The sequence below is a fragment of the Lemur catta genome, chromosome 9, assembly GCF_020740605.2.
Source record: "Lemur catta isolate mLemCat1 chromosome 9, mLemCat1.pri, whole genome shotgun sequence".
Lineage (NCBI taxonomy): Eukaryota > Metazoa > Chordata > Mammalia > Primates > Lemuridae > Lemur > Lemur catta.
Window position 1 is genome coordinate 24,063,239 of NC_059136.1, and position 12,114 is coordinate 24,075,352.

General features: G+C 52.0%; 1 protein-coding gene across 2 annotated transcripts; it reads left to right on the forward strand.

Annotated features, from left to right (window-relative positions):
* The first annotated feature begins 692 nt into the window (after positions 1–692).
* On the forward strand, positions 693–8,744 carry LOC123644516 (cytochrome P450 11B2, mitochondrial-like). Of its 2 annotated transcripts, XM_045560647.1 has the most exons (9): positions 693–931; positions 1,342–1,497; positions 5,825–6,024; positions 6,143–6,346; positions 6,639–6,793; positions 7,122–7,288; positions 7,702–7,780; positions 7,874–8,071; positions 8,631–8,744. In XM_045560647.1, exons 1-9 carry the CDS (start codon positions 693–695, stop codon positions 8,742–8,744), a joined length of 1,512 nt encoding a protein of 503 aa, XP_045416603.1. The 2 variants fall into 2 exon arrangements, with proteins under 2 accessions (XP_045416603.1, XP_045416604.1); XM_045560648.1 differs by lacking the exon at positions 7,874–8,071.
* Positions 8,745–12,114: the final 3,370 nt, after the last annotated feature.

Sequence of the window (12,114 nt, forward strand, 5' to 3'; positions counted from 1 at the left end):
GTTGGGGAGAGGGTTGCAGAGCACTGGTTTTTTTCAAGGCAGGGAAACTATTCTGTATGGCACGGTAATGATGGAGACATGTCATATGCATTTGTCAAAACCTACAGAATATACAGCACTAAGAGCAACACTTATGTAAACTAAGGACTTTGCGTGAAAGTAACCGGTCAATCTAGGTTGACTGATGGTAACAAACCCACTGCTGTGGTGCAGGGTGCTGACCCTGGGGAGAAGTTGTACGTGTCGGGGGGGCGAGTGGTTTATGGGAATTCTCAGATCTTTGCAATCAATTTTCCAATGAACTAAAACTGCTGTTAAAAAAAAAAAGTCTATTTTAAGATCCAAGGCCCCCTTCTCATCTCTGGATAAGATAAGGGCCCCATCAGTCTTGCTCCTCTAAGCCCTGGAGGAGGAGGGAGAGGACTCTTCCTGCCAGCCTGCAGCCCTGTGTCCCCCAATCCAGACCCCACACCTTGTCTCAGCACCCTCGAAGCAGGAGGCCCTGTGGGGATGGGGTTTAGGCACTTGGCAGTCTCCTTCCTCACCTCCAGCCCGGAGCTTGCAGCCCTGACGTCTGCCCCGAGTTTTGCAGGCAGGTCCAGGGACAGTTTCTTCCATGACGTGATCCATCTGCCAGTTCAGGTCCCCAGGAGAGATAAAAGGATTTGGGCACAGGGTAGAGGAGCATCGGAATGGCATTCAGGGCAAAGGCCGATGTGTGGATGGCAGGGTCCTGGCTGTCTCTGCGAGGGCCACGGGCACTGGGCACCAGAGCTGCTCTGGCGCCCAAGGCGGTGCTGCCCTTCGAAGCCATACCCCAGAGTCGCAGCAACAACTGGATGAGGACGCTGCAGATCTGGAAGGAGCAGGGCTATGAGAACCTTCACCTGGAGATGCATCAGAACTTCCAGGAGCTGGGGCCCATTTTCAGGTAAAGCCCTCCCTACCCCTCGCTGAGAACACCCAGAATCTTCCGCCCCTGCTGGCTACCAAGGCCCTTACCAGACACACAGCACTGCCATTTCCCAGCCGGGCCCTCGTGCTCTGCATCCTTTGGAAGACGGGGAGGGAGCACAGTGGGTGCCGGTCAGCGTCTTTCAGTGGACACCATGGCTCTTCATGAGGAGAGAGCAAAGCACGGCTCATGCTAAGAGCCCAGAACTCAGAAGCACTCAAGTTGGCGAGGTTTCAGGTAGACAGCAGGAGGGACTTCCTGCCGTGAAACCACTGGTCCAGGAGAAGGGAAAGGTCAGATAAGGGACAGTCTGGACTGGTTTTGCAGAGCGGGGCCCAGGGGAGGCCATGGCCCTGGCCAGCGGGGCTCAGTGCTTTGTCCCATAGGTATGACATAGGAGGAACACGGACGGTGTCTGTGATGCTACCGGAGGACGTGGAGAGGCTGCAGCAGGTGGAGACTCTGCACCCCCGCCGGATGCTCCTGGAGCCCTGGCTGGCCTACAGACAACACCGAGGGCACAAATGTGGCGTGTTCTTGCTGTGAGGGGCGAGCGGGGATGGGGGGATGGGAAGTCTGGACACAGAGGAGGTGAGACAGAGAAGGCCCAAATCACCCCTGCCTGGGGCCTCAGGGTGACCACCAGGTGCTGAGGAGTGGCGGCCTGCGGGGTCCTGTCTTCCCAGAGGCTGGGGGGAAGCAGGGCAGTGGTAGAGACATGCACAGGGCACTTTGCACATGAGAGGAGGGAGAACAATGAGCACTTGCATTAGGAAGCGCCCGCTGCGCAGCCTTGGTGGCTGCTTGCTCTGCCAAGTCGGTGGCTCTCCTGTGTACAGGTCAGGAACTGAGGCCCTGAGATGGAGGGTCGCTGGCCCAGGTCACAGTGAGCATGTGCCAGAGCCTGCTGTCCACCAGGGTGCTCCCTGTGCCCCCAGGGTGCCCTTGGCTCCTGGAGCTCAGGCAAACCTTTGCGCTGGGGAACCGGTCCCGGGCATGAGGCAGATGGGGATGGGTGCAGGCGGTTGCTGGCTCCTGTCTTCCCGGGAGCGAAGCACTGGGTGGGGCCATTGTCCTGGAGGGTGTCTCATGACCCATGGACAGAGCAGCACCCCTGGTCGGGTAGGCAGGGAGAAGAGGGTGCTTGGAGTCCATCAGCTGCACACAGGGTGCCCTGAGGACAGGAGGAGGGCCTGAAGGAGGGACGTCAGACAGTTGACAGCCACCACACTCCCTGTGGGGAAGTGGAGTCTCTTGGGAATAGTGGGGCTTAGGTAAATAGAGCCCCTGAGTGGGGCCCTTACCTGGGGGCATCTGGGAGGGAGTGAGGACCCAGGAAGGACAGTTCCAGGAGAAGGCTGGGAAGGGTACATGTGCATATCTGAAGGCAGCGGCCTGCTTGCGTGTGTGTGTGTGTGTGTGTGTGTGTGCATGTCTGTGTGTTTGTATGTGGGTGCATAAATGCTTGTCTGTGTGTGAGTGTGCATGTGTATATGTATGCTGTCTTGTGTGTGTGTGTGTGTGTGTGTGTGTGTGTGTGCATTTTCAGTGATGTGAATTGTATGGGCTTGTGTGTCTTTGTGTTCACGTTTGTAAACATGTTATGTGTGTTTGTGCCCTTGTGATTTGTATATTTTTATGTGTTTGCACACACATGTATTGAGTGTCTGCATGCACACACACATTGCGAATACCAGTGCCATTGTCAATCCCTACAAGCAGATAACCATAGAAAAATCAAGGTGCTTTTGCATGAATGTGGCTGAGAGGGCAACTTCCTGCCCAACATTCCCTGGAGGACAACCATCAGCCCCCTTGTGCTCTTGGCTCTGTCTCAAGGATATCCTGAGAGATACAGTTTGGTTTCTGCCCTACAGAAGATGGAGACACTTCACAGAAACAGGCAGATGCTGCGGGCACAGAGGCAGCACGCTCAGGAGGGGAAGGGTGGGGAGATGAGAGGTGAGCCAGGGCCGGTCCCCTCTGGGGCACCTTGTGTGTGACGGGGCAATGCGTGACAGGAAGGGCAATGCGTCTCTTCTGCCCAGAGAAAAGACCTGCCCACTCAGGGAGGGCTGCATGGGTGACCTGTGTCCCAGGACCAGGGTGTGGAAGTTCACTGGAATGAACTCCATGAACCCCCGCAGCACATTCAGGCAGAAGCCACTATCTCATCCCCATTTTAGACCTGAGTTGCCTGCGGCCCAGCACCTGGAGGTTGCTCTGACTTTATCATAGCCATCACTGCTGTCTTTGGTTACTATTGCATGAAATACCTTTTTCTATACATCCATTTTCAACCTTTAGTTATCTGCACCTAAAATGAGTCTCCTGCAGACAGCATATTGTTGAATCATGTTTTATAATCCATTCTGCCAATCTCTATCTTTTGATCAAAGAATTTAATCCATTTACATTTAAAGTAAATACTAACAAGGAGGGACTTCTTTCTTTGATTTTCATATTTCTTCTATATTCCTTTTAGCTTTTTTGTTCCTCATTTTCTGCTTTAATCTTCTTTTGTGTTAACTTATTTTTTTTGCAGTAAAACATTTAAATTCCGTTCTTATTTCCTTTTGTGTATATCCTTTAGCTATTTTATTTGTGTTTACCATAATGATTATCATTAACATCCTTTAATTATAACATTCTGAATTGAATTTAAGCTAGCTTAACTTCAGTAATATACAAAAACTTTGTTCCTTTATGGTTCTGTCCCCACTACTTTCAGTTGTTGATGACAAACTGTTACCTCTTTATACATTGTATGTCCAAAACTTAAACTGAAAATTATGAATAAATTAATTTCTTAAAGTATGTAGAAAACAAATTGTTGACTTGCAAACTAAAGATACAATAATAGAGGCTTTTAGACTAATTTTGCTTATCAAGTGTATTAACCTCTTAAATCATGTATAAAACAAAAACCATAGTGACACACCATTGCTACAATAATATTAGCTTTCATAATTGCCCATTCACTTACCTTTACTGAGTTCTTTATTTCTTCATACATTTTTGAGCCACTGCCTAGTGTCCTTTCATTTCAACCTGCAAGATTTTCTGAAAGATTTCTTACAAGGCAGGTCTAGTGGTATCAAACTCCCTCAGCTTTTGTTTATCTGGAAATATATTAGTTTCTCCTGCACTTTTGGAGGGCAGTTTTTATGGATATAAGAACCTTGGTCAGTAATATTTTTTGCTTTCAACACTTAGAATATACCGGCCAACTGCCTTCTGGCTACCAAAGTCTCTGGTGAGAAATCTCCCGATTGTCTTATTAAGAATCTCTTGTATATGATTTCTCTCTTGCTGCTTTCAAAAACTCTCCTTGTCTTTGGCTTTCAACAATTTTATTATAATGTATTTTGGTGTGAGTCTCTTTGAGTTCAATCTACCTGGAGTTCATTGAGTTTCTTGGATGTTTATAGTCATATCTTTCATCAAATTTGGGAAGTTATTTCTTCAAATATTCTCTCTGCCCCTTTTGCTCTCTTTTTTCTTTCTGAGAGTCTCATAATGCATATGCTGATCACTTTGATGGTGTCCCACAGGTACCATAGGCTCTTTTCACTTTTCTTCAATCTCTTATTCTTTCAGACTTGACAATTTCCACAGTCCTATCTTCAAGTTCACCAATTCTTTCTTCTGCCTGCTCAAATCTGCCTTTGGATCTCTCCAGTGAATTTTTTATTTTAGTGATTATATTTTTTAGCTCTGGTATGGTTTTTTTTTAGGTTTTCCATCTCTTGGTTGGTATTTCATTTTGTTTATACATCCTGTTCTAAAATTTTTCTGTCATTTTTAGATCTTTGAGTATCTTTGAGACAGTTTTAAGTTCTAGTAGATCTGCCATCAAGTCTTTTTTTCAGGGATTTCTGTTGATTCATTTTTTTTCTTTTGTATGAGCCATACTTTCCTGTTTCTTTCTTTGCCATGGAATATTTTTGTAGAGAATTGGATATTTCAGTCTAATAATGTTGTAACTCTGGAAATCAAATTCTCCCCCTCCTTAGGGTTTGTTGGTTTTTGTTACTGTTTTTGCAGGTCATTTATTTGATTGTTGTAGACTGTCTTTGTACTGAGGCCTGAGATATAAACTTCAGGTATTCCTAGATCTTTTCTGAGTCTCCCTCTGGACAAGTGGGGTAACTTTCTAATTTCCCCCATATATGCAGTTGTTTTTGAATGTATTGCAATGCCTGGCTCTGAAAAGAGGAAACACAGAACAATTAAGGGGAAAAACGTGCTAGCCCATTAAAGCCCATGGCAGTCACTTCAGCCAGAGAGGGAGAGGCTTGCAATGATGAGGAGGGATAGAAACAATGGTGACCTGTGTTTTGTCTGCACCTCTGTGATCAGAAGAGCAATCTGTGATCAAACCACAGATCCCTGATACTTGGAGGACAGGGTCCTTTTTGTACAGCTTGGCTCCTGCAAGCTGCATGTAAGTTGCCCCAGGACCATGTCCACAGCTGCCTATCACAGGCAGGGGATGAGGGACTGCTACTGTACTAAGAGCTGAAGTTAACCACAATTTATTGTCTAAGACTTCTCCTGGAAGTTGCAAGCTAATAATAGATTCCAGAGTTCTAAAATAGATACCCTGATAAATTCTCACGTTATAATGGTTATCTAGCTGGGGAGACAGATTCCTGGTACATCATCTGCTGCCACATTCACAGAAATTTGCTAAGGCTGCTAGAGTGAAAGTGGTGCAGCTAATAAGAAACATAGGCTGCCTTCCCCAGGGGCCCCAAATAGTGCCCTGCCCCAATGATTCCCACTGAAGACAAGGAAAGCGGGACACAGGTTTGGGGCTGGGTGTTTGCTCAGGCTGCCTCTCCAGCTCTGCTCTCTGCTCTGTAGGAACGGGCCCGAATGGCGATTCAACCGATTGCGGCTAAACCCAGATGTGCTATCACCAAAGGCCGTCCAGAAGTATATTCCCAGGGTGGATATGGTGGCAAGGGATTTCTCCCAGGCCCTGAAGGAGAAGGTGCTACAGAATGCCCGGGGCAGCCTGACCCTGGACATCCAGCCCAGCATCTTCTACTACACCATAGAAGGTGTGGGGTCAGGTGGAAGAACTTTGGAGTAGACCAGGAATGGGGCAGGGGGTGCTGGTGGGAGGCAGCTGGGAGTCACAAGGCTGCCTTTGGCTCAGCAGTGCCATCCTCCCTGCAGCCAGCAACTCAGCACTTTTTGGAGAGCGACTGGGCCTCCTGGGCAGTAACCCCAGCCCTGCCAGCCTGAAGTTCATCCATGCCCTGGAGGCCATGTTCAAATCCACCGTACAGCTCATGTTCGTGCCCAGGAGCCTGTCCCGCTGGACTAGCACCAAGACGTGGGAGGAGCACTTTGAGGCCTGGGACTACATCTTCCAGTATGGTGAGGGCCAAGGACCTGACAGTGCCACATGGCAGGGACACTGTGGTGGCCCAGCTGTCCATTCTCCACAGACCAGGGGAGAGCAGAGGCCACATAAAAGAGCTATGGCTTCCTCCATGTCTTGTCAAGGAGAGTTGGGGGCGAGGCAGGGGCTGGGCCGGACTGATCCAGAGGTCATGGGGTGGGGGCAGGGAAACTTGGGGCTGTTGGGGGCAGGGTGTGTAGGAGGAGGGCAAAGAAGAGGTGCTTCCCAGCTCCACAGCTGGAGGGCTGATTCTTCTTTTTCCTACAGCCAACAATTGCATCCAGAAAATCTATCAGGAACTAGCACTCAACCGCCCTGAACACTACAGCGGTATCATGGCAGAGCTGTTGTTGCATGGAGACTTGTCACCAGATGCCATCAAGGCCAATGCCATTGAACTCACAGCAGGGAGTGTGGACACGGTCAGGACAACAACCAGCCCCACTCCAGATGCTCACACTACCTCCCAGGCAGTGGCTTCTGATGCCACCTCTCAGCCATGGGCCCCATCCCCAGGCTCTGCCTCCCACATTCCTCAACTCACCCTCAGCCCATGTCTCAGCTTCGGAAGTGATGACAACAATTGTATGTGGCCTTGGTTGGGATGGGGTCCTCTTTCTCTGGAGGACTCAGGAAAAGGGGTCCAGGGGGCCATTAGGATCACACCTCTGACCCTCCTGGGAGGGGCACCCTGAGGGAGGAGGTCCTGCGGGTGCCAAGGTCTGAGCCTCGTGCACGTGGCTCCTGCAGACCTCCTTCCCCTTGCTGATGACACTCTTTGAGCTGGCTCGCAACCCCGACGTGCAGCAGGCCCTTCGCCAGGAGAGCCTGGCAGCCCAGGCCGCCATCACTGACAATCCCCAGAGGGCATTGGTGGAGCTGCCCCTGCTGCGGGCCGCCCTCAAGGAGACCCTGAGGTAGGTGCCGGCTGACTCCTCCCCAGATGCCCCGCCCCTGCCCAGGTGCCCCGCCCCTTGCTGGAGAGCAGTGCCCACTGGGGGTGGCAGCCAGAAAATGGGGCTGATAAGCAGCCTTGCCTCGAGACCCATTCCTGCTGCACCTCCTTTCCTCCCTCGAAGGAGGGGGTCCCTTCCTTCCTCTGGAATCCCTGTCACTATCCTGGGGGCCGACTTTGGGCGCATCCTCCTCGACTCGGGGCCACTCTGGTCGGGGACAGGTTTGGCTGAGCTCAGCAGGTGCAAGGAAGCACTTCTTCATGGTCTGAGCTTCCCATGGGTCTGGGACCTCTGGGGGTCTTGGTAGGAAGGCTGCAGGGGGCACAGGAGGGGGCTTGTCAATGCTGAGACCACTACTGATGCCCCCACCTCAGGCTCTACCCGGTGGGCCTCATCCTGGAGCGACTCCTGCCCTCAGACATGGTGCTGCAGAACTACCATATCCCAGCTGGGGTGAGTGCGCCCCCACCGCCCCTCCAGTAGAGCCCCCGGCCACATTCCCTGACGGTGCAGCTGACCTCTCCCTCCGCACTGTCCTGTCCGTAGACACTGGTCCAGGTGTTCCTCCATTCGCTGGGTCGCCACTCTGCCTCCTTCCCGAGGCCAGAGCGCTATGAGCCCCAGCGCTGGCTAGAGGTCAAGGATTCCAGCACAAATTTCCGCCACGTGGCCTTTGGCTTTGGTGTGCGCCAATGCCTGGGACGGCGCCTGGCAGAGGTGGAGATGCTGCTCCTGCTGCACCACGTGAGTGGCCCTGTGGGGCGAGGTGGGAGCATGGTGGGGTGGGGCCTGGATTGGTTGTAGCCTCCGTTGGGCAGGGCCTGGTGAGTGCGGGGCCTGATAGGGGTGCGGTGGGGCACGTCTGGGTTGAAGGGTGACCTGATGGGGGTCTCATGTTGTGGAGGGGCAGGGCCTTGCATGTTGGGGAAGGGCCTGGCCTGGTTAAGCCCTGGGCTTGGCCTGATTGTTCAGGGGAGGGGTGGGGAGGGGTGGGGGGGCGGTGGGTGGGGGCTGGGGCTGGGGTCTGAGGGGGGGGCGAGGGAGGGAGGGAGCAGAGTGGAGTGGGCCCTGGGAGGGGTGGGGTGCAGGGCGGGGCCTTGTGGGCTGGGGAGGGGCCTGTGCAGGTTAAGGGGGGCCTGGGCTGGGCTGAGTGGGGCAGGTCTGGGCTAACTGGCAGGCAGTGGTTGGGACCACAGGCTGCTCTTCTCCTGTAGCATGTGCCTCACCTGGGAGAGTGGGTGGAGGGTGCACCAGGTCTTTGGGCAGCTGACTAGACCAGATAGAAACGCAGCTTTTGTCCTAGGTGCTGAAAAACTTCGTGGTGGAGACACTAAACCAAGAGGATGTAAGGATGGTGTACCGCTTCATATTGAGGCCCACCACTCTGCCACTCCTTACCTTCAGGGCCATCAACTAGTCACCCCTCTGCACTGAGGGTCCCACCGTTGCCACCAGTGCCCCTCTACCATGGCCCCAGGCCACCCTTCTTCTCTCCCTGTGCACTACTCGCTGTGCCACACCTCTGTCCAGCTGGCCAAAAGCCTACAGGGCCAGGGCTTGCTAGGCTACACGGCAAGGCCAGGGCGGAGCTGCGGACACTCTTGCTCTTGAGACATGACCCTGTCCCCTGCCCCACATGGCTCCTTCTCCAGCAAGCAGTATCCCCTGAGTGCTTTGCCCACATCCCCCCAGGACCAGCTCCAGGTTCCTTACATGGCCATCCAAGGGCCCTCAGATCTGGCCCCATGCCTTCCTGTCCAGTCTCACATCCCCCTGTTGCCGTCTCCCTATCCCATTACAAAAACCTCTGTGGCTTGTGTCAGCATCCTTAAAGGGGAACCCAGCATCTGAGTGTCTAAGCCTAGTTCACTGACTCTCTGAAATCCACCATCTAGAAATGGGATCCTGCAAGGGAGAGGGAAGAGGTGCTTGTGATCATTTGTCCTGACACATCCCCATTTTCAAGTCAAGAAAATTCAGTCTGGAGGCAATTGTGATCCCACAGCTAACTAGTGCTAGCCACACGCACCGGGCCTCATTGCCTATGGATTAGGCATTGTTCAGCCAGTGGGCATTCAGTGCTCTGCTCCCTATCCTGTCCCTGGGGCAGGTCCTGAGGATGCTGAAAGCGGAGGAGGACGTGTGTGGGGTGGAATGCTTGGATGTAGCTTGAGCAATGTTGTCTGGCAACAGGATAGACATGATTAGGCCAATGATTATACAGATGGCTTTTGTTCACTCCATCCTCTGGTCAACATATGAACACATGCTGTGTGCTAGGACCTGGGGTGGGTGGGCACAGGGAGGCAGCAGTTAGCAAAGGTGACATGCCTCCATCTCTCCCCACCCACTGTGCTCCTAATCCAGCAGAGGCAATAGACACCTCAAAACTGGCCCCTCTGCAGTGCACCAGTGCAGCAAGGGGACGTGCCTAGGTTGAGGGTGCATCTAGCCATATTGTCTTTACCCCAGCTATTTTCACTGGGGTGAATATCACAGCAGCCAGATTAGAGCTTTTGTTTTCCTATCAATGGAAAAATCCTTCGGTACACCTAGAAGCACACCTAGCCAGACTGTCTTTTTCTTAGCCTGCTCAGGCTGCTATAACAAAGTACCATAGCCTTGGTGTTTTACAAACAACAGAAATTTGTTTCTCACTGTTCTGGAGGCTGGAAAGGGTAGATTCAAAGGGCTAGCACATTCTGTGTCGGGGGGGGGGTTTTCTCTCCCTGGTTCTTAGATGAGACCTTCCCACTGTGTCCTCACATGGTGGACAGGGTGAGGGAGCTCTCTGGGGCCTATTTAATCAGGGCACTAGTCCCATTCAGAGGGCTCCTTCCTCATGACCTCATCACCTCTCAATGGCCCTGTGCTCCTGTTATCATCACATTGGTGATTAGATTTTAGCATATGAATTTTGGAGAGACACAAAAATTCAGATATAGCATTCTGTCTCTAGTAGCTCCAAAAGTCTAAACTCACTCTAGCATCTACTTTAAAGTCTAAATCAAAAGTCTCATTTAAATGTTATCTACATTGGATGTGGATAAGACTCAAGGTACAATTTATCCTGAGTCAGAGTGCTCTTGCTGTGAACTTACCAATCAAACAAGTTATGTGCTTCCAAAATACAATCTTTACACAGGGACAGGATTGACATTCTCATTCCAGAAGAGAAACATAGGGAAGAAGGAAGGGGTAACAAGCCCCAGGAAACTCTAAAACTTAATGGGTCATACAGCCTTAAGGCTCAAGAATAATCTTCTTTGACTGATGTCCCATCTCCTGGACACACTAGGGCAAGGGCTGGGCCCCCAAGGCCCAGGATGCCTGCCTTTGTTGGACACAACACACACAGTGCGGTTCTCATGGGGATTTTATGCTGGACCAGCATCACAGCTGATCCTGGGCCTGGGCTCTGAGCTACTGGGGTTTTGGCATTCAGCCACCTGTATGGATGGGCTTGGTGGATTGAAGACAGAGCCCCACCCAGCACTGAGGAGGTGCAGTGGCTACTGGCCCTAGAACAGGGCTCTCCAAAGGTGGTTTTGGTCTCAAGGTGGCGCCAAGCTCCAGCAGCTTGGCTTTCACAGGGTAGGTGGGGGTGGAGAGGACACACCTTTTGCTCCTGATCCAGGGCAACACAGCTGCAGGAGTTCTTGGCAGCTCCCCAAACTGGGAGACCAGGGCTCTCCTGTGGTAAGGTCTGTAGGTGTCTGCTGTAGCAGAGGGCCTGATGGGATCCTCTGCTTATCTTCTACCCGCAATGGGAAGTCCCCCCTGACTCCACGCAGATCCAATCTGGGCTGGGGAGACAGGGTTGCAGAGACCAGGTACCTCCTCACCGCCCTCCTGAATTTCTGATCACCACAAGTGCATCTCCCCTCCCCTGCTGCAGTTCTCTCCCTTCCACACCCCAGTCAAAGCTTAGCTGTTTATTCATTTCCTTGGTCCCTCATTCAGGGGATGAGCGCTGCCAGTCTGTGCTCAGCCATCTCGCTCCCACTCTCAGGGGTTCTTCAAGGCTGGGGGCTGCCTCCCTTTTTGGCTCTAAGTGGTTTCCCAGTTTTGCCTCAGTCCTGGCGCAGTCAGAGGGCCACACCAGATGGGGGAGGTCCCCAGGAATGTCCCAGTAGTGTGGGAGGCTGGCTAGGGGTGTGCCCAGGGCACCCGTGGGATGGACCTCCTGCAGCACAGTGCTGCTGGGCAGCCGCTCTGATTCTTCGCCTTTGGCCGCATTACAGAGCAGTTTCCAGGGCTGGGGGTGCTGGTCCCACCTCCCTCATCTGTCTCTGGCTGTCCCAGGGACATTTCTCCCTTCAGGCACTCTGGATGATCCATGGGTTGAGGCAGGAAAGATCTCCTGCCAGGGAACCCATGATGGTGAGGAAGCTGGTTGTCCATCTCCATGTCCCCTTTTCCACTGTAGAAATCATGAGCGTGAGTATGTGTGTGGGGGGATCTTCCATGCAATTGGTTCCGGGCACATTGGGACAGGGACGTCGTGGATATGGAAATCCCCTTTTCTTAGCATCTACTTGGAGTTTCTTCATTTCTCTTGGCCCTGGGAACTTTCTCATCTTAAAAGCAGCAAGAGAAAAGCATCCAGTCACATGTTAGGAAATTCCCATTCAAAACTAGCAGATTTCTCAGAAGAAACATTATAAGCCAGGAAAGAATGGGATGATATATTCAAAGCACTGAAAGAAAAAAACAACTGCCAGTCAAGAACATTATACATAGCAAAGCTATACTTCAGAAATAAAGAAGAAAAAAATCTTTCGCAC

What these genes read in the sequence shown, in the direction of transcription:
- LOC123644516 (XM_045560647.1), top strand. Translation starts at nt 693, where the DNA reads ATGGCATTCAGGGCAAAGGCCGATGTGTGGATGGCAGGGTCCTGGCTG. An exon ending in ACTACCATATCCCAGCTGGG is followed by an intron (nt 7,781 to 7,873) that starts GTGAGTGCGCCC and finishes TCCTGTCCGTAG; the next exon opens with ACACTGGTCCAGGTGTTCCT. An exon ending in TGCTGCTCCTGCTGCACCAC is followed by an intron (nt 8,072 to 8,630) that starts GTGAGTGGCCCT and finishes CTTTTGTCCTAG; the next exon opens with GTGCTGAAAAACTTCGTGGT.